A 22,590-nucleotide genomic window follows, 5' to 3' on the forward strand; every position below is an offset into this window, starting at 1 on the left:
AGTTAATTGAGAAATTTGGTGCTTGAAACCATTGTCTTAGGGGCCGAAGGGGACCCGGGCCTTCCCTGGGCCCAAAAAAAAAAAAAAAAATATATATATATATATATATAGGCTTACTATATGACCCCAGTAGTTTTTAGCTCAGGCCCCTCCCAAAAATCCTGAATTCCAAGCCCAGCCGGCCAGCCCATGACCCATGTAAAGAAAAAAAAAAAAAAGAAACTCAGCAGTAAACCTAACGGAGAAAGTGAAAGACGGAGGAAAAATAAAAAGAAAGGAAACAGAGAGAAGAGAGGCGAGACAGAGAGATAGAGATGGCGCTACAGCAGTACCCACGCCACGCCGATGCCGACGCGAGACGGCGCTACAAGGTTAGGTATTTCTTTGCCAAAAAGAAAAGAAATGTCAGAGAGAGCTCTTCCAAATATAGAATGCAAAAGAGGAACATATTAGCCAAGGAGTGGAAATTAACATTCAAACATCGTCCTTAGAATATCTTTTTGTTTGGGCTATTCTCTTAAATAGTAGACCTCTTCAAGAAGAAAAGAAGTGAAAAGTTTATTTCTCTACCAAGAATTAAAAATAAATTAAAATAAAAGAAGAAGAAAGAAGATAGTAGAAAGTGACATGTCTATATATATATATATATATTTGGCGATGAAGATGGAGACATTTTGGAGTTAGTGTACAGTGACTGCTATGCTGTCCTTAATACCAAACATGTTGCTAGATGCTTGGCCCAGGCCACATTGCACTATAAATAAAGGAGCTCCATTTTGAAACATTCACATGCAGTAGGTAATCAAAGTCGAGAGAGAGAGAGAGAATAAAAGAGAGATAAAAAGAATGAGAAGCCAAGAACAACAGCAGCAAGTAATTGATGTTGTACCATCATCATCGTCATGGGGTGGAGGGAGCAATCGTATAGCTGCCCTTAATCTAGAGGGAACCCCACCCCCCAAAATCACTGATAGTCTTGATCATAAACAGTTCGATCATCATGATGAGGACTCTAAGGTTTTTCTCATATAATCCTCTTTTCTTTCTTTCTTAGCTATGCATTTTCTATCTTTAAATTTCTTTGTTCTATATGTTTGGATAGATTATCTTGTTAGAATCAACATTTGATTATATATGATTGATGTTCTAGAAACCTGGATGGAGAAAGTTCTTATCATATGTAGGCCCTGGATTTCTTGTCTCCTTAGCTTATCTTGACCCAGGCAATTGTGAGTCTCTTTTTGTTTCTCCCTCTGTCTCTATGTGTTTATGTGCATGTGTGGGTGTTTGACAAAGCAATATCATTTTTACCATGTTGCAGTGGAAACTGATCTGCAGGCTGGAGCAAATCACAGATTTGAGGTAAATCAAATAGAAAAAAAGATGGAATTAGCTATTTCACGAAAAATTATGAAGAGAGAAAGTCGGCCTTTAACAAAAGTGTAGATATATTCAGGGACGGCCCAACATAATTTGGAGCCTAAGGCAAAAAATTTATGCGGGGCCTTTAATATGTAAATATTAATTAAACAAAATTATTTAATACTAATCAAATTAAGGTTAATTTAATACATTAAATACATAAATAATACCAACTAAACTAATGTTAATTTCATATAGAGAATTGAATATCATAGTTGAATTATAAATATTAATAAAAAGGAATAAAAATATATTGCGATTGAAAAATATACTTTATTTTGGATATAAGACGATGCATAGTTAAATAAAGTTGTAATCTAATTTTTAATTTTATGTTTTGATTTTAAGAGAGAGAGAGATAGATATTATTTGGTGTATGGTTTTGTAGGATATTAGTTTACAAAAATCAAAGTTCAAACTATTAGGGGAGATTAATCTATAATTGATGATTAAACACATTTGCAACATCTTTTTGAAATATTTTAGGGTTTCGATTGAGTTAAGGTTCTATTGGTCTTTTACTTTGAGAGTCTTAATAGAAATGAAAAAGAAAAATGCGCTAATTAAAAGCACTATAAAATGTTCAAAATATAATGTGATATTGTCTCTCATTGATAACTTCATCAATTTAACTAATGAGTGTTTATATCACGTTTTTTGTGATTAATAACATGATAATTTGTAAGCCAATAGTAAAATTTGTACATCACTAATAAAAAAAAATGTACAACCTTTAGAAAATATATATAATTTTATAAAAATTTGGGCCTTTAACTATGAAAAGTGGGATCTTTTTTCCTAAGAAAAATTTTATTTTTTGGTGGGGCCTTAGGCCTAGGCCTAACTTGCCTAGGCCTTGAGCCGGCCCTGGATATATTATAGGTTTATTTTGAAACATTTCTTAAGAGATTACTTTTACTCGTTATAGAAGTTTTAATTATAAAAATGGTCATATTAATGGATGCATTTAAGGCAATTGTTAATAAATCATAATAGGAAAGTTTTGACATCACTTTCATGAAAAATATAAAAAACTTTCAACAATATTTATTGTTTTATCATTCTCTTAATAAAATGTTTTTAAAAATAGTTCTTAAACCATTGTCTTAGAGTATTGGTTAACTTTACGCTTATAAAAATTCGAAGTTTTGTTGCAATGAAAAGTTAATAAAGAGTATTCATTTTCTTTTAGAGAATAAAGAATACTTTTTGACTTTTAAAGTTTGTAGTTATTTTCATTTTGGTCATTTTAGTTTTAAATATTTCACTTTGACATTTCTTATATATTGTATTCAATTTTCGTATGGCCTCTTTAGGGTTTTTTTTTTTTTTTTGGTTGAAAATTTTGAGAAGTAAAGGGGCAAGTAAAAAACCGAATCAAACATGCATAAAGGATCAAACTGTAAGTAACCCAAAACTTGAGGACCTAAAATATACTGAATCAAACAAAAAAAATTTTTTTTGGGAGAAACTGAATCAAACATGAATGGCCCAAATAATTAGAAATTGGTTTACGAGAGAAATATTAAGCATGGTTGTCCTATTTGCTACTTTCAGCTACTGTGGGTGATACTTATTGGGTTGATCTTTGCGCTCATAATTCAATCGCTAGCTGCAAATCTTGGTGTAAGCACCGGTAAGATGCAGAGCAAACAAATTCTAGGCCAAAATATAGACGTTACTATAGTTTCGGCCTCAAATTTCTTTTTTTTTTTTCTTCTTGTAGATAAAGAAGAAAAGTCAGCAGTACATAAAAGGAAAGAATAACATAGCAACAAATCTGGAAACTTAGATTTGTTGCTATGTTATTCTTTCCTTTTGTGTACTGCTGACTTTTCTTCTTCTTTAGTAGTAACTTTTTTATTTTTTATTTTTTTATGATTCTTCTTGTATTAACTAATCAAGATAAGTATTTGTTGAGATATTGCCACAGGCAAACACCTTTCAGAATTATGTAAGGCTGAGTACCCAAAATATGTGAAGTATTGCCTATGGTTGCTAGCAGAGGTTGCAGTCATAGCTGCTGACATACCCGAAGGTAAAACAATAAAATTGACTTACAAAGACAAATGATATCATTACCATATTATGTTGATGCATGCACTAGCCTCATCATTCTTGAATTATCCTCTCATCCATGTCTCCTTGATCATATTCAAATTAAGGAAGAATAAAAATTTTCAATTTTTTCATTTTGTGGCAGTGATTGGAACAGCCTTTGCGCTAAATATACTGTTCCACATCCCAATTTGGATTGGAGTTCTCATCACTGGTTTAAGTACTCTCTTACTTCTTGGCCTACAGAAATACGGGGTAATTTATTTTATTACCTATTTAAAATTTTCTGCTCCATTAATTATTTGTTAAGAAATTTAATTTGGTGTATAATTTTTATGCTCAACTATATATCCACGTACTTTGTGTGATATTTTTATGCCAACTATCAATTATCTACGTACGTTTTTGGCTAGCTGTTAATTATTATTTTATTTTTAATTGAGTCTAATATTTTTATGGCTGACTATCAACTACTACGTACGTTTTTTTGGCCCTTTAATTTTTTAAGAAATGTGTATAATATTTTTATTCACAACTGTCCACTTACGGTATTCAGAAAAAAATAAAAAAATAAAAAATCTACTTGCTCCACCGACCCAAATAATTAAAAAAAAAAAAAAAAAGAATCTAGGTACGTTGTGTGACATATAGTTAGGTTTTATTACATAGTTTGCAAATAGTACAGTTTGTTTATGCACGGATACAATGGCTAAGTTGGGGGGACTATTGACTCTGTCTTTAGCTTTTGGAACCCTCTTTTAACAGGAAAATGACCTAGTCCAATGTTTCTGTGCATTAGATTTATTGAGATATGGATCTCTATCAAACATTTGTTACGTGTATATCACAACTAGTTTACTGCACAAAGGTACTATAGTCTATACCCAATTCTTATCCCTTTAAACATTTAATCATTGATGCATAAAGCCCTTCTAAAATTTTGAATCCCTTCACAGTGATATTGATTTTTAATCCTAAGATAGTACTCCCTCTGTTGCTATCAAGTATCAAGTACTACTAGTCAAAAGAATTTTCACGTTATTTGACTCGAATGAAGCATATTTATTTACCAAGTTGTGAATTAGTCATTAATAATGTATGCATTTTAACTGTTTCTTTGACTTTAGTTTTTACTCTGTTTTTTTTTTTCCCACTTTGTGCGGAGGATTGCATCATTGTTTAAGACTTTAATTATTTATTTATTTATTTAAATTTTTTATTGCGTGGATAATGCCCTGTGTCTTTAGAATTTGCTGCTCCATGATTCTTGCTGTCTAAGTCAAACAAGTAAATTAGTACACTAATTGATCTGTTGAAAACGATTTCTTATTTTGTAACACGTTAGAATATAAATCTTAGCATATTCTTTTCTTTGTTTTTGGCAAACCAAATTTTTATAATTATGAGAAACAAATAGATGCTTAATTTCCTACATGCATAATCTCTTACATGAGTCTTTGAGATATGTGGAGCTCTCACATTATGACAGGGAGAATTCTGCGCCAAAAAAATAAATAATAATAATAATAAAATCAAACAAATGACATATATGCTTGGTAAAGTATAAAGTGAAAGATTATGAATCAAAGTTGACTTGATATAACTAGGATAATTTATCTTATATAAGGCGATGCATTGTTAAAGTATAAAATTTTAAATAAAAATAAAAATATAGCTTTTTAAAAGATGAGGTTTACTTTATCATATATAAAGCAATGCATCATATTAAATTTTTATTTTGGTGTTAAGAAAGAGATTGAGATTATTTGATGTGTGGCCATATGAGAGATTAGGTGGGTAATGTTTGTTTGTTTTTATAATCTTAGGTGGGTAATGTTGGCAATCTATTGTATAGGATATTAGCTTACAAAATTTAAAGCCTTAAAACATTACCTCCCCAACACCCCCCCCCCCCCCCAAAAAAAAAAAAAACTATTGGTATAATTTTTCTAGACCTTTTTTTTGAAGTGAGAAAAACCTTGCACAATCTTTTTTCTATTGCTTAAACTACTTATTATCATACAATTTTGGAAATTACTTTTTTATTTATTTTATACAAGATAGAAATTCTACGCTAACTTAATATAAGTATATATGTATGTGAAGTTTCTTCTTAAAGACCTTACCCCCCCCCCCCTCCCCCCAACACTCCACAATCACTTATACTTGTAGAGTGACTATTGCACTAAGGGTATGTGGTAATTTTGAAAATTACTAAAGCCTAAAGATATTATTGATTTTACCATGTATAGCACACAAATTGATGTAGTAATGAATGTGATTGATAAGTTTTAACCACCTTATAAATGAATGCTAGCTTTTTTTTTTTTTTTTTTTTTTTTTTTTTGTAATTAGTGACATAGCAATTTGTAAGTTCTAAGCAGTAAAATTTGCAATATCCTAACATTACTTTATAATTTTGGGCTTAAAAAAAAAAGGGATGGATCATTTTTTTATAATGGAATAAAACCATTACAAAATTCGGCCTTAGGTCAAGGCCTTGAGCTGCCATTGAGTGGAATAGAAGTTTTTTTATTTGCAAAGAGTCATGGTCTCAACCGTAGTGCTACTCCTTGGAGTTCAAAAAACTGAATTCATGTTCTTTCCCGTTTTCCACTATAGTTATAATTCTTGTTAAAACATTTCTGGTTCGCAGTTTAGGAAGCTGGAATTGCTGATAACAATACTAGTCTTCGTAATGGCTGGATGTTTCTTTGGAGAGATGGGCTATGTAAAGCCTCCAGCGGTTGCTGTGCTAAAGGGAATGTTTATACCCAAGCTCAGTGGCCAAGGAGCCACCGGGGATGCCATAGCACTTTTGGGTGCCCTTGTCATGCCGTATGTAATTTACTGCTTAATTAAATATCCTTCATTATTTCATAACTATTTATTTTTTTTCTTTTCTAATCGTTCATTTGTGTTATACCATATTGTGCATTCCATTTCTTTTGACCAATAGGCACAATCTCTTTCTCCACTCGGCTCTTGTGCTATCCAGAAAAATACCAAATTCTGTCCATGGCATTAATGTAAGAATCTGGTGCTTACAAATTGCCCCTTTTAATTTTATTCAAAATTCAATTTAGTATTATAACTTCTGATTTATTCAATTCACTCCTATAACATCCATTTGTTTTCAATGTAGTCCTTTCATTAAGATGGTTGTTAGTTACGTGTCCCAAAACAATGTAATTTTGGTATTTTTTTAATTTCTAAAACGACATCATTTTTAAGACATCTAACAACATTGTCTGACGGAATTAGATGGAAAGACTACATTGAATCAAAGTATAAATTTTTTTACTAGTATGAATATTTCAGAAGTAACAAGATGGAATTGAATTTTAGAAAAATTAGAAGATGTAATTATCATAATTGTAGATGGTACAACTAGTTTAATTTATTAAATTGCATAGGAGAGATAAATGCTTTCTTTATTTTCCAAAACAATTGCTTTTCGCTAATGTGTCAAAATGCTTGTGTTTGCCTTGTCGTGTTATATCACAGGATGCATGTAGATATTTCCTAATAGAGAGTGGATTTGCGTTGTTTGTTGCATTCCTAATCAATGTTGCAATTGTCTCTGTATCGGGCACCGTTTGCTCAGCCAATAATATCTCAAATGAGATTGCAAATCAATGCAATGATCTTAACCTCAACTCAGCCTCTTTCCTTCTCAAGGTTCAATTGTATATATATATATATGAAATTATTTTTACATTAGAATAATGGTTAAATAATTCAATTCAACTATATTTTTTTTTTTATTTAAGATTTTGGGACAAATGATAGTCTATCAATTTAAATGCATTTAGAATGTTTATGCACAAGGTCTAACATTATTATTATTATTATTATTATTTTATAATTTTATTGATTTATGTGGGTAGAGTGTATTGGGTCGGTCAAGCTCAACCATTTATGCCATTGCATTACTAGCCTCAGGGCAAAGCTCCACCATCACAGGCACTTATGCAGGGCAATTCATCATGCAGGTCTTGAAATTAAATATATAACATGCACGCACAAATATATATGTTTATATCATGTGAAGCTACCCTAATTAATTGGGATTAAATTTTAATTAATTTAAGGATGGTGTGGCTTTTATAGGGTTTCTTGGATCTTAAGATGAAAAAATGGATTAGAAACCTGATGACAAGGTGCATTGCCATTACACCTAGTCTTATTGTCTCCATTATTGGAGGATCTAATGGTGCATCCCGACTTATCATCATCGCATCGGTTTGTAACTTGTGAACTATGTCTTCTTTTCTTTTTTTAATCTTTTTTTTAACGTTTATACCTATATTCAAACGTAGGATAAAAATTTAATGAGTTTTGCTTTGCAGATGATACTTTCATTTGAGCTTCCATTTGCTCTAATACCCCTCCTTAAATTCAGTAGCAGTGCCACAAAGATGGGACCACACAAGAATTCAATATATGTAAGTTGTTTTTGTACTTCTTTTTCTTTTTCTACTTTTGCTTTTAAATGAGGTACAACCATTATAGTGGGCCTTGATTAAGGTGATAGGCTGAATTTATAATGCTCATAAATGCAATTCATATGTATAAGATTTAGATGTAGTATTTTTGTTTAGCAAAAAAAAAAAAAAAAATATATATATATATATATATAGTCTTTTTAGATAATTTTATTTTAGTCTCGTCTATTAAATTCAATCATATAACTACATATGCATTCATATGTATAAAATTTAGATATAGTTTTTTTAGATACTTTATCTTAGAGTTGTCAATTAAATTCAATCATATAACTACATTGTTAAGTATAGCATAAATATAATGAATTTCTTTTAACGACAATTAAATTTAATTATATAACTTATTGATCAATGCAGTCACATGATTGAATTTAATTGAAAAACATAATTTGCACATGATTGAACTTAATTGAAAAACATAATTTATAACACCTAGATAACCATTTTAAGTTTACAGGTATCAAATTAGATGGCCAAAGCAAGCAAAGTGTTAAAAAAAAAAAAAAAAAAAAATCCCACCACATTTTTGTTTCTATCACACACACACAAGAAAGAAAGAGTAAGGCAAACATCCTTTTATTAACTAAGCATCGGACAATTATGCTTGTAGGTTATTGTGATCTCGTGGATCCTAGGCATTGGAATCATTAGCATCAACATCTACTACCTGAGCACAGGCTTTGTGGATTGGCTAATTCACAACAATTTACCAAAGGTTGCAAATGTGTTCGTTGGGCTCCTAGTGTTTCCCTTAATGCTTGTCTACATCTTAGCAATCATCTATCTTACCATCCGAAAAGACACTGTTGTAACATTTGTTGAGCCTGTAAAGCATGACCACCCAGTAGCCCAAAACAACATGGAACATGGGCTAGGCAATTCTTGTGAGGTGGGCGAGTTGGATCACATTCCTTACAGAGAGGATTTGGCTGATATCCCACTACCAGAGTGAAGGGTTTTTTTTCTAGATCAAATGCAACAATAGCCAAGCCAAGGTATATCGTTAGTGGTAGGGAGCTCCAAGTTAAATGTGACTTCAACTTTCTTTGAGTTCATCTAAGGCTTTCATCCTATGGAAATTGTATGTAATTTCGAACCATCTATTGTAGTTCCCATTGTTTAATTATAAGTTTATGTTAAACCTTTTGTTGGAAAAATAGTATTGAGTGAATAAGAAATTGATGTTTAATTTGTTCACTTGAAAATGTTATTAAAAAGTGATGAAAATCCTAAGTCCCACATAGAAAAGGAAAGAACTAATATATGAGTTTATATACTCATGGGCAGGACATTGGGTTGGGCTTTGGCATATGTGGACTAGGCCTTCTTGTTCAAATAATAATTTTTATTATTTTATTTTTTGAGCCAGTCTGTTTGTGCACAACAGTTTTTATTTTGAACAGTGTGTCTGTTCACTAACGTATAAAAATTCATTGTCCCTTATTCATGAAAACTAGCTTTCTATAAAAAATTAAAAAAAAAAAAAAAAAAAAACTCTCTTAGAGAGATAATAATTTTCTGCATTCATTTGAGTCAAAGAGAGAGAAAGAAACATAGAGTAGTTCGCAGAGCACGAACCTAGTGTGCTTCTTCTTCATGCTGTAGATCATTTTATCCTAGGAGGCAGATGTCTGTGAGTCTCAAAGCACCACAGATTGTGTGAAGGGCGGAATCTGCTTTAAGGAGATTGTGTCAAACACAAGACTTGATCTAAATTATTCATCCTTCACGCATTTGGTCTATGAGTTTTTAATTATTTGCATATTTCTTCTTATATATACAGTATCTATTTATTGTTTTTGTTTATCATATTTATTTGTGTCATTTCTTATATTTAGATCTATATGTTGTTCCTTTTGCTTTATCACAAAAGTAAATTGTTGAAATATATCCAACACTTTTTAGTTTGCCTTTAATGAAATTCGACTTTTCATAATAGCTATTTGGTCTCATCAACAAGTCAATCAACAAAATTAAGAAAGGAAATATTTGGTTTGTTAGTTGGTGAAATCCCAATACTGATCCGAATATTCTGTCTCCCAACCCTCTCCTCAAGTTGGAGCATGAATGTCAAACTTGTAATTGAGGTGACAAAATTGATCTTTGCCAAGAGGCTTAGTGCAAAAGCCAGCAATATGAGAAGTTCATATTAATCTAGCTTCAATCTTTTCATAAATAAGGTGGCAATCCGGTTCAATATGTTCGGTTTCCTAGCGGATGATGATGAGATTAACAAGAATATGCAGTACTACTTTGTTGTCACAATAAAGTCTCATATGGCCATTATGGTTGATGCAAAGGTCCCTGAGAAGCTATTGAAGCAAAATGAGTTCACATGTGGAGGTCGACGGAACCACGTACAGGCTGAGGGGGGCTGTGGTGCCCCCAAATTTTTTTTTAAACATTAAATAATAGGTATATATTTAAGATATATTTTTTTTAACATTAAATAATAGGTATATATTTAAGATATATTTTTTTAACATTAAATAATAGGTATATATTTAAGATATATTTTTTTTAACATTAAATAATAGGTATATATTTAAGATTTTAGAAAATAAGCCCAAGAAAAATTATATTTCCCCGCCCCCCTTTAGATAAGTGGGTAAATGCAAATTATAATTAGAAAATTATGATAATTTTTTTTTTTCGTTTATTGGTTTGATAAGAGGGATTCTTCAGCGTGCAAATTTAACTAATATTATAATTTTAATATCATTCCTATTTATTTTACACTATTATCACCGATGTTGCTACCACTATATTGCCACAATTACCATCCACCTCTTCACCACCACCGTTTATTATTCATGCTATCATTGCCATCACTACTAAGGGTGAGTTTGGTTTAGCTTTTTGTAAAAGTGCATAATGAAAAAGTGGAGTTTTCAAAAAGTACATAATTGAAAAAGTGCATTTTCAAAAAGCTGAGTGTTTGGTAAAAGCTGTTAAAAAGTGATTTTTGAAAAAGCTGAGTGTTTGGCTAGCACTTATAAAAGTGGCAGTTTGAGGGATAAATTACCAAAAAGGACAATGTATATATAAGAGCATCTCCAGCAGGTTAGACAAATTTTTGTGCTGTTTGGACAATCAACAGTGACATTTATCTTTTGCCTATCCACTTTTTTAATTTTTATTTTGTAATCAAATTTATTCTTTTTTAATATTTATTTTTTCTTTTTCTATTCATTCTCAACAATTATATTTTTCAACAAAAAGTGTTACATCCACAATATTTTTTGCAATACTTTCAAAAGAATCATAACAAAATCTTATATGAAAAGTTGTTACTAGTTCTAATTTGAACCCATTGCTGAAATTATATTTTTACTCATCAATATTAGCTAATTACTTAAAATTTATTGTGAAAATATTGTGAAAATATTGTAGTAATATTTTTAAATTATGATTTCTAATTCTTTGCCTTTTTTTCCTCCATACGTTTCCTTTTCCATTTTTTTTTTCTCTTGTATTTTTTCCACCACACACGTATACATTATTTTGTCCACATGCTCTCCTTTTTCTTTTTCTTTACTTCCACAGCTCCACTTTCCAGAAGCTCCTCATTCTTTCATTCTTTCCTCTTTTATTTTTCCTTTACTTCCACTTGATGATTCCAGAAGCTCTCCGGCTCTCTCAATTTCTTCTCTCTTTTTTTTCCACTTGATTCCAGAAGCTCTCCAGCTCTCTCAATTCCTTGAATCAACCAAAGAACAGAGAAATCAAAACAACCCATACCCATGAGAAAACTCGTGGAATTGAGAGAGCCAGTGAGCTTGAGAAAACTCGTGGTAAGTCTCTCTGCTTTGTCTTTCTTCGTCTTCCTCTTCTTCTTCTTTCTTTCTGTCTTTCTGCGTGTTTATGGTTGTTTGGCCGTGGGTTTGTGCTATTTGATTTCTGTAGTTTTGGATTGTGGTTTGTGTTTTGGGTAATGATTTTTCTGTGTGTTCTTTGGGTTGATTTCTCATGGGTATGGGTTGGTTATGATTTCTCTGTTCTTTGGGTTGATTTCTCACGGAGAGGGCAGAGCAGAGAGAAGAGATGGGAGGCGTGAGGTTAGGCGTTGAGAGAACTAATTAATTTCATGGGTATTTTCGTAATTCCATCATCAGCAACGGTAACCCATCAAACGCGCAGTGCGCGTTTTCATTTATGGACCCTCAGAGGTCTATAAATTTTCTGCGTTTAGTCTATGTTTTTGGCCTATGCCCAAAACGCAATTTTAAGCCTGGCTTTTTTCAAAAAGCCCTTTTTGGGCTCAAAACGTGGAAACAAACGGGCACTAACCACCACCGCCAATAGCATGCAAATTGTAAAATAAAAACGTGCAATGTTTTTACCACTTGACAAAAAAGAAAAAAAATTAAGGTTAAACTTTGGAGATCCTATTTTTCATGGGCTTTCTTTCACACCCTTGTTTTGAAATTCAATGGGCAGAAATTGTGATGAGAAGCCCACCCCATCTCAACCAAGTTACATTGAAACAATTTATAACCGGGCATGAGCAAAACGTGTCATGTTATGAAAAAAAAGGGGCTAATCTACGTGTTCATTTGTCTTGATCAAATGGATGATACAGGGTTAGGTATTTCTTTGCCAAAAAGAAAAGAAAAGAAAACTCAGAGAGAGTTCTTCCAAATATAGAATGCAAAAGAGGAACATATTAGCCAAGGAGTGGAAACATCATTCTTAGAATATCTTTTTTTTTTCTTTTGTTTATTCTTAAATAGTAGACCTCATCAAGAAGAAAGGAAGTGAAAATTTTATTTCTCTACCGAGAATTAAAAATAAAAATAAAAAAGAGAAAAAGAAAAGAAAAGAAGAAGAAAAAGAAAAGAAAAGAAGAAGAAAGAAGAAAGTAGAAAGTGACATGTCCATATTTGGTGATGAGGATGGGGACAATTTGGAGTTAGTGTAGAGTGACTGCTATGCTGTCCTCAATACCAAACATATTGCTTGGTTCATGCCAAATTGCTCTATAAATAAGGAGCTCCATTTGAAACTCTCACATGCAGTAGGTAATCAAAGTCGAGAGAGAGAGAGAGAGAGAATGAGAAGCCAAGAACTGCAGCAAGTAAGTGATGTTGTACCACCATCATCTTCATGGGGTGGAGGGAGCAATCGTATAGCTGCCCCTAATCTATAGGGAACCCCACCCCCCAATATCACTGATAGTCCTGATCATAAACAGTTTGATCATCATGATGAGGACTCTAAGGTTCTTCTCATATAACCTTCTTCTCTCTTTCTTAGCTATGCATTTTCTATATTTAAATTTCTTTGTTCTATATGTTTGGATAGATTATCTTGTTAGAATCAACATTTGAGTATATATGATTGATGTTCTAGAAACCTGGGTGGAGAAAGTTCTTATCATACGTAGGCCCTGGATTCCTTGTCTCCTTAGCTTATCTTGACCCAGGCAATTGTGAGTCTCTTTTTGTCTCTTCCTATCTCTGTGTTTCTGTGCATGTGTGTGTGTTTGACAAAGTAATATCATTTTTACCATGTTGCAGTGGAAACTGATCTGCAGGCTGGAGCAAATCACAGATTTGAGGTAAATCAAATAGAAAAAAAGAAGGAACTAGCTATTTCACGAAAATTTATGAAGAGAGAAAGTCAGCCTTTAACAAAAGTGTAGATATATTATAGGTTTAACAAAAGTACACAAAAATGTAAAAATCTGAATCAAACATACAGGATCGAAATAAAAATTTTGAAACGTAAAGCATCAAAATGTAAATAACCCAAAACTTAAGGACCTAAAATATACTGAATCAAACTTTTTTTTTTTTTTTTTTTGGTGAAACTGAATCAAACATGAATGGCCCAAATAATTAGAAATTGGTTTACGAGAGAAATATTAAGCATGGTTGTGCTATTTGCTATTTTCAGCTACTGTGGGTGATACTTATTGGGTTGATCTTTGCGCTCATAATTCAATCGCTAGCTGCAAATCTTGGTGTAAGCACCGGTAAGAAGCAGAGCAAACAAATTCTAGGCCAAAATATAGACGTTACTATAGTTTCGGCCTCAATTTTTTTCTTTTTTAGTAGTAACTTTATTTTATTTTATTTTTTAATGATTCTTCTTGTAGTAACTAGTCAAGATAAGTATTTGTTTACGTATTGCCACAGGCAAACACCTTTCAGAATTATGTAAGGCTGAGTACCCAAAATATGTGAAGTATTGCCTATGGTTGCTAGCAGAGGTTGCAGTCATAGCTGCTGACATACCCGAAGGTAAACCAATAAAATTGACTTACAAAGACAAATGATATCATTACCATATTATGTTGATGCATGCACTAGCCTCATCATTCTTGAATTATCCTCTCATCCATGTCTCCTTGATCATATTCAAACTAAGGAAGAATAAAAATTTTCAATTTTTCCAATTTGTGGCAGTGATTGGAACAGCTTTTGCACTAAATATACTGTTCCACATCCCAATTTGGACTAGAGTTCTCATTACTGGTTTAAGTACTCTCTTACTTCTTGGCCTACAGAGATACGGGGTAATTTATTTTATTACCTATTTAAAATTTTCTGCTCCATTATTTATTAAGAAATTTAATTAGGTGTTTAATTTTTATGCTCAACTATATATCCACGTACTTTGTGTGATATTTTTATGCCAACTATCAATTATCTACGTAAGTTTTTGGCTAGCTATTAATTATTATTTTGTTTTTAATTGAGTCTAATATTTCCAACTATCAACTACTACGTACATTTTTTTTGGCCCTTTAATTATTTAAGAAATGTGTATAATATTTTTATTCACAACTGTCCACTTGCGGCATTCAGCGAAAAAAAAAAATCTATTCACCCCACCAACCCAAATAATTAAAAAAAAAGAAAGAAACTACGTACGTTGTGTGACATATAGTTAGGCTTTCTTACATAGTTTGCAAGTAGTATAGTTTTTGGAACCCTCTTTTAACAGGAAAATGACTTGGTTCAGTGTTTTTGTGCATTAGATTTATTGAGATATGAATCTATATTAAACATATAGTTTACTGCACAAAAGCACTCTACTCAATTCTTATCCCTTTAAACATTTAATCATTGACGCATAAAGCCCCTCTAAAATTTTGAATCCCTTAACAGTGATATTGATTTTTAATCCTAATGATAGTACTGCCTCTATTGCTATCAAATGCTACTAGTCAAAAGAATTTTCACGTTATTTGACTCGAATGAAGCATATTTATTTACCAAGATGTGAATTAGTCATTAATAATGTATGCATTTTAACTGTTTGTTTTACTTTATTTTTTTTCCACTTTGTGTGGAGGATTGCATCATTGTTTAAGACTAAGTAATATATATATATATATATATATATATTTTTTAATTTTTATTGCGTGGATAATGCCCTGTGTCTTTAGAATTTGCTGCTCCGTGATTCTTGCTGTCTAAGTCAAACAAGTAAATTAGTACACTAATTGATCTGTTGAAAATGATTTCTTATTTTGTGACACTTTAGAATATAAATCTTAGCATATTCTTTTCTTTGGTTTTGGCAAACCAAATTTATATATATTAATAGGTGAAGTTGAGAGAAACTCAAATTAAAACTTCAAATTAAAGTTTCAATTTTGCGTCATGTGTCTTAAATGATTTATTTTTAAATATTTTTATTTCTTAATTTTATAATCAAATGTGAGACCACATCATAAATATTCATCCAAGTGAGTTATTAAGTATAATAATCAAAAAGTTTAGAATAAATGAATCATAAAAAAAAAGTGTTTCACAATAATTAAAAAATATATATGGACAATTTACATTTTATACCTAATAATATTCTTACAAAATCTTTTAAAGAGTTAAAAAAATATAAGAATGACTATTAATAGTATTTAAATTATATATATAGAAATTATATTATGCATTTTATTATATATTTTTATGTGTATCTGTGCATGTGTACAGGGTTATAAGCAAGTTTTTATAATTATGAGAAACAAATAAATGCTTAGATCACCTTGACTTCAAGCAGATATATGCATAATCTCTTACATGCATAATCTGTGCACCAAAAAAATAAAAAAAAATAAAAAAATCAAACAAATGACATATATGCTTGGTAAAGTATAAAGTGAAACATTATCAATTAAAGTTGACTTGATATAATTGGGATAATTTATCTTAGATAAGGCGATGCATTGTTAAAGCATAAATTTTTTTTTTTTTTTAATAAAAAATATAGCTTTTTAAAAATGAGGTTTACTTTATCATAGATAAGCAACACATCATAATAAATTTTGATTTTAGTGTTAAGAAAGAGATTGAGATTATTTGATATGTGGCCATATGAGAGATTATGTGGGTAATGTTTGTTTGTTTGTTTTTATAATCTTAGGTGGGTAATGTTGGCAATCTATTGTATAGGATATTAGCTTACAAAAATTAAAGCCTTAAGACATTACCTTCACCCCCCCCCCCCCCAAAAAAAGTTTATAGTTTTCAATTGGGTTGAGTTTTTATTGGAATAATTTTTCTAGACCGTTTTTTGAAGTGAGAAAAATCTTGCACAATCCTTTTTCTATTGTTTAAACTACATTTTATCATACAATTTTGGAAATTACTTTTTTTAAAATAAATATAGAAATTCTACTTTAGTCTAATCTAAGTGTATATGTGTTTGAAACTCTTTCCTGAAGATTTGAACCCCTACCCTTATCCCCCACACTTCACAAGCATTGATACTTGTGGATTGACCATCTTACCAAAGGTATGCGGTAATTTTGGAAATTACTAAAGCCTAAAGATACTATTGATTTTACCACGTACAACACACAAATTGATGTAGTAATGAATGTGATTGATGAGTTTTAACCACCTTATAAATGAATGCTAGATTTTTTTTTGGTAATTTGTGACACAACATTTTGTAAGTTCTAAGCAATAAAATTTGCAATATCCTAACATTACTTTATAATTTTGAGCTCTTAAAAAAAAAAAAGGGACGGGTTATTTTTTTTATAATGGAATAAAACCATTACAAAATTGGGGCCTTAGGCCTAGGCCTTGAGCTGCCATTGAGTGGAATAGAAGATTTTTATTTGCAAAGAGTCATGGTCTCAACCGTAGTGCTACTCCTTGGAGTTTAAAAAATTGAATTCATGTTCTTTCCCGTTTTCCACTATAGTTTTAATTCTTGTTAAAACATTTCTGGTTGGCAGGTTAGGAAGCTGGAATTGTTGATAACAATACTGGTCTTCGGAGGTATTGTGCAAATCAGCTTCCTTCAACCATTCAAATTAGTTAGTTAGGCACGTTTTCAAACAATTTAGAAAACTAACATCTCGAGCGGTTGCTGTGCTAAAGGGAATGTTTGTACCCAAGCTCAGTGGCCAAGGAGCCACCGAGGATGCCATAGCACTTTTGGGTGCCCTTGTCATGCTGTATATAATTTACTGCTTCATTAAATATCCTTCATTATTTCATAACTATTTATTTTCTTCCTTGTAATCGTTAGTTTGTGTTATACCATATTGTGCATTCCATTTCTTTTGACCAATAGGCACAATCTCTTTCTCCACTCGGCTCTTGTGCTATCCAGAAAAATACCAAATTCTGTCCATGGCATTAATGTAAGAATCTGGTGCTTACAAATTGCTCCTTCTAATTTTATTCAAAATTCAATTTAATATTACAACTTCTAATTTATTCAATTCACTCCTATAACATCCATTTGTTTTCAATGTAGTCCTTTCATTAAGATGGTTGCTAGTTACGTGTCCCAAAACAATGTAATTTTGGTATTTTTAATTTCTAAAACGACATCATTTTTAAGACATCTAACAACACTGTCTGACGGAATTAGATGGAAAGACTACATTGAATCAAAGTATAAATTTTTTTACTAGTATAAATATTTCAGAAGTATAACAAGATTGAATTAAATTTTAGAAAAACTAGAAGATATAATTTTTAATTTAATCAAAGAACAAATTATATACAAGCGAGCTCCAGACTCCAGAAATTGTCATAATTGTAGATGGTAAAACTAGTTTAATTTATTAAATTGCATAGGAGAGATAAATGCTTTCTTTATTTTCCAAAACAATTGCTTGTTGCTAATGTGTCAAAATGCTTGTGTTTGCCTTGTTGTGTTATATCACAGGATGCATGTCGATATTTCCTAATAGAGAGCGGATTCGCATTGTTTGTTGCATTTCTAATCAATGTTGCAATTGTCTCTGTATCGGGCACCGTTTGCTCAGCCAATAATATCTCAAATGAGACTACAAATCAATGCAGTGATCTTAACCTCAACTCAGCCTCTTTCCTTCTCAAGGTTCAATTGTATATATATATATATATATGAAATTATTTTATATAAGAATAATGGTTAAATAATTAAATTCAACAATTTTTTTTTTTAATTTAAGATTTTGAGACAAATGATAGTCTATCAATTTAAATGTATTTAAAATGTTTATGCACAAGGTCTAACATAATTTTTTTTTTTTTTTTAATTTTATTGATTTTTTGTGTGTAGAGTGTATTGGGTCGGTCAAGCTCAACCGTTTATGCCATTGCATTACTAGCCTCAGGGCAAAGCTCCACCATCACAGGCACTTATGCAGGGCAATTCATCATGGAGGTCTAGAAATTAAATATATAACATGCACGCACAAACATAAATGTTTATATCATGTGAAGCTACCCTAATTAATTGGGATTAAATTTTAATTAATTTAAGGATGGTGTGGCTTTTATAGGGTTTCTTGGATCTTAAGATGAAAAAATGGATTAGAAACCTAATGACAAGGTGCATTGCCATTACACCTAGTCTTATTGTTTCCATTATTGGAGGATCTAATGGTGCAGCCCGACTTATCATCATCGCATCGGTTTGTAACTTGGGAACTATGTCTTCTTCTTCTTCTTCTTTTTTTAATCTTTTTTTTTTTTTTTTTTTTTTAACGTTTATACCTATATTCAATCATAGGATAAAATTTAATGGGTTTTGCTTTGCAGATGATACTTTCATTTGAGCTTCCATTTGCTCTAATCCCCCTCCTTAAATTTAGTAGCAGTGCCACAAAGATGGGACCACACAAGAATTCAATATATGTAAGTTGTTTTTTGTACTTCTTTTTCTTTTTCTATTTTTGCTTTTAAATGAGGTACAACCATTATAGTGGGTCTTGATTAAGGTGATTGGCTGAATTTATGATGCTCATAAATGCAATTCATATGTATAAGATTTAGATATAGTATTTTTGTTTAGCAAAAACAAAAAAAAAAAAAAAAAAAGTCTTTTTAGATACTTTTATCTTAGACTCGTTTATTAAATTTAATCATATAACTACATATGCATTCATATGTATAAAATTTAGATATAGTTTTTTTAGATACTTTATCTTAGATTTGTCAATTAAATTCAATCATATAACTACATTGCTAAGTATAGTATAAATATAATGAATTTCTTTTAACGACAATTAAATTTAATTATATAACTTATTGATCAATGCAGTCATATGATTGAATTTAATTGAAAAACATAATTTATCAAATTAGATGGCCAAAGCAAGCAAAGCATTAAAAAAAAAAAAATCACATTCTTGCTTCTATTACGCACACAGACAAGAAGAAAGAAAGAGTAAGGCAAACATCCTTTTATTAACTAAGCATCAGACAATTATGCTTGTAGGTTATTGTGATCTCATGGATCCTAGGCATCGGAATCATTGGCATCAACATCTACTACCTGAGCACAGGCTTTGTGGATTGGCTAATTCACAACAATTTACCAAATGTTGCAAATGTGTTTGTTGGGCTCCTAGTGTTTCCCTTAATGCTTGTCTACATCTTAGCAATCATCTATCTTACCATCCGAAAAGACACTGTTGTAACATTTGTTGTGCCTATAAAGCATGACCACCCAGTAGCCCAAAACAACATGGAACACGGGCTAGGCAATTATTGTGAGGTGGGCGAGTTGGATCACATTCCTTACAGAGAGGATTTGGCTGATATCCCACTACCAGAGTGAAGAGTTTTTTTTTTTTTTTTTTTCTAGATCAAATTCAACAACAGCCAAGCCAAGGTATATCTTTAGTGGTAGGGAGCTCCAAGTTAAATGTGACTTCAGCTTTCTTTGAGTTCATCTAAGGCTTTCCTCCTATGGAGATTGTATGTAATTTTGAACCATCTATTGTAGTTTCCATTGTTCAATTATAAGTTTATGTTGAAACTTTTGTTGGAAAATAGTATTGAGTGAATAAGAAATTGATGTTTATTTTGTTCACTTGAAAATGTTATTAAAAGTGATGAAAATCCTGAGTCCCACATAGAAAAGGAAAGAGATAATATATGAGTTTATATGCTCATGGGCCAGACATTGGGTTTGGCTTTGGCATATGTGGACTGGGCCCTCTTGTCCAAATAATAATTTTTATAATTTTATTTTTTGAGTCAGTCAGTTTGTGCACAACAGTTTTTATTTTGAGCAGTGTGTCTCTATTTACTAATGTATATAAATTCATAGTCCCTCATTAATGAAAACTAACTTTTTGAAAAAAAAAAAAAAAAAAAAAAAACTCTCTCAGAGAGAAAATAATTTTCTCCATTCATTTGAGTCAAAGATAGAGAAAGAGACATAGAGTAGTTCGCAGAGTACGAATATAGTGTGCTTCCCTTCATGTTGTAGATCATTTTATTCTGGGAGACAGATGTTCGTGAGTCTCAAAGCACCCCAAATTGTGTGAGGGGCGAAATTTGCTTTAAGGAGAATGTGTCAAACACAAGACTTGATCTGAATCATTCATTCTCCACGCATTTGGTCTGTGAGTTTTAATTATTTGCATATTTCTTCTTATATATACAGTATCTATTTATTGTTTTTGTTTATCACATTTATTTGTGTTATTGCTTATATTTAGGTTTGTATGTTATTCCTTTTACTTTATCACAAAAGTAAATTGTTGAAATATATCCAACACCTTTTAGTTTGCCTTCAATGAAATTCAACTTTTTTCATAATAGCTATTTGGTCTCATGATAAATCATTGATAAACTTAAGTCTCCTTGTGATATGGGAGAATGAGGAGAGAAAATGGGAGAAATTTTAGAGATTTGATTTCAACAAGTCAGTCAACAAAATTTAAAAAGGAAATATTTGGTTTGTTAGTTGGTGAAATCCCAATACTAATCCGAATATTCTGTTTCCCAACCCTCTCCTCAAGTTGGATCATGAATGTCAAACTTGTAATCGAAGTGACAAAGGGATTCACTGCATTCATTTTCTAAGAACCCAAAGGGATTTTTGGGCTCTTTTCTTCATTTTTGCCTATTTGAAAATCATCCCTGACAAATGTTAATGTATTTCTTGGGTGCATTCATGCATATGAAATTTTCTTTTTCCTTTCGTTACTTTTTTAGTTTCAATTATTGTTAAAACAACTAAATAGACTTGAGAAGTAATGTCATATTCTGAATAAATTGTTTCTTATATAAACTCATTTTACATGAATAATTAGTGCATTTCCTATAGATTAATACATGAATTTAAATACAATTACTCCCATTAACATATGAGAGTTAATTAATATTTTGATATGAATACAAAGTTTTGATGAGATGAAAAGTTAAATAAAATGTATTTCATTTTCTATCAAAGAAGTACAACTCATGACACAAATTTAAAGTACTGTAACTTACTTAAGTTCATACTTTTAGATGAAATATACTTTTGACCTTTAAAAGGTTTGATCAACTTTGAGTTGTTCATGGCGAGTTGGAAATAATTAGGAGAAAGTCTAGAGACAAAAAGAATTTGACGTCTCCAGATGTGACAAATTGTTAGTGATAATTTAAAAAGTGATGTCAGTGGTGAGTTCAAATTAAACCAGTGAAAGCTGGCCAACTAAATAAGTGTGAAAAAAGAGTCATCAATTTTTGTTATGTACATAGCATTACTCAAGAATTAGTCTAGAACCACAAACTTTATCACAATTTGTACATGTCAACTTATGATTTGATTATATCACTTACATATGGAACCACACCATAGGTACTAGATACTTGATGAAAAATGTAATCCAATCACCGATTGACATATGTTCAAGTTGTAGTAAAGTGTGTATACTTAAAATTTTCTGAGTCAGAAATTCCCATTAAGTTAAAGATTTTGGTAATAAAAATTGTATACTTGTATGCAAATGTAGGTTAATATGCAGATAAACACCTGTAAATCAACTATTATTCAATCAATACTTCTTTCTCCAACAACAATGAGATGGAGGGTGAGGTTATTATGTATTCAAAACCTATTGAATAGCTTACCAATATATATATATATATATATATAAAGAGAGAGAGAGAGAGAGAGAGAGAGAGAGAGAGAGAGGCAAAGCTTAGAGAAAATTCAATTGGATTCTACAATTAAAGTTCAATTTTGCACTATGTGTCCTAAATTATTTATTTTTAGAGAGTTTTATTTTTTTAATTTTGGATTTAGATGTGTGACCATATCATAAATATCCATCCAAATGAGTTATTGCGTACAAAAACTAAAGAGTTTAGAATTAATGAACATTAAAATAAATTTTAAAATGGACAATTTACATTTTCTA

At 31.1% G+C, this 22,590-nt stretch overlaps 1 protein-coding gene and 2 pseudogenes across 2 annotated transcripts; all 3 read left to right on the forward strand.

The window, feature by feature from the left end:
* The window catches only part of LOC126698150 (metal transporter Nramp5-like), an 83,658-nt pseudogene extending 74,473 nt beyond the window's left edge, over window positions 1-9,185 (forward strand).
* Window positions 811-20,264, forward strand: LOC126698151 (metal transporter Nramp5-like). 2 transcript variants are annotated; one of them, XM_050395169.1, is made up of 14 exons: window positions 811-1,017; window positions 1,151-1,229; window positions 1,322-1,362; window positions 2,980-3,058; window positions 3,356-3,460; window positions 3,626-3,735; window positions 6,137-6,318; window positions 6,440-6,509; window positions 6,988-7,161; window positions 7,371-7,475; window positions 7,594-7,725; window positions 7,833-7,928; window positions 8,599-8,983; window positions 20,064-20,264. In XM_050395169.1, exons 1-13 carry the CDS (start codon window positions 847-849, stop codon window positions 8,938-8,940), a joined length of 1,686 nt encoding a protein of 561 aa, XP_050251126.1. In that variant the 5' UTR covers window positions 811-846; the 3' UTR covers window positions 8,941-8,983; window positions 20,064-20,264. The 2 variants fall into 2 exon arrangements, with proteins under 2 accessions (XP_050251126.1, XP_050251125.1); XM_050395168.1 differs by lacking the exons at window positions 8,599-8,983; window positions 20,064-20,264 and adding an exon at window positions 19,168-19,254 and having other exon boundaries at window positions 821-1,017; window positions 7,833-8,010.
* Window positions 13,022-20,264, forward strand: LOC126698155 (metal transporter Nramp5-like; annotated as a pseudogene).
* Window positions 20,265-22,590: the final 2,326 nt, after the last annotated feature.

This window comes from Quercus robur, chromosome 9, assembly GCF_932294415.1.
Source record: "Quercus robur chromosome 9, dhQueRobu3.1, whole genome shotgun sequence".
NCBI classification, from domain to species: Eukaryota; Viridiplantae; Streptophyta; class Magnoliopsida; order Fagales; family Fagaceae; genus Quercus; species Quercus robur.

Coding starts and splice junctions, on each gene's coding strand:
- LOC126698151 (XM_050395169.1), top strand. CDS start 847: ATGAGAAGCCAAGAACAACAGCAGCAAGTAATTGATGTTGTACCATCA. Junction 1,018..1,150: donor ATCATGATGAGGACTCTAAG/GTTTTTCTCATA, acceptor TTGATGTTCTAG/AAACCTGGATGGAGAAAGTT. Junction 7,726..7,832: donor GACTTATCATCATCGCATCG/GTTTGTAACTTG, acceptor TTTGCTTTGCAG/ATGATACTTTCATTTGAGCT.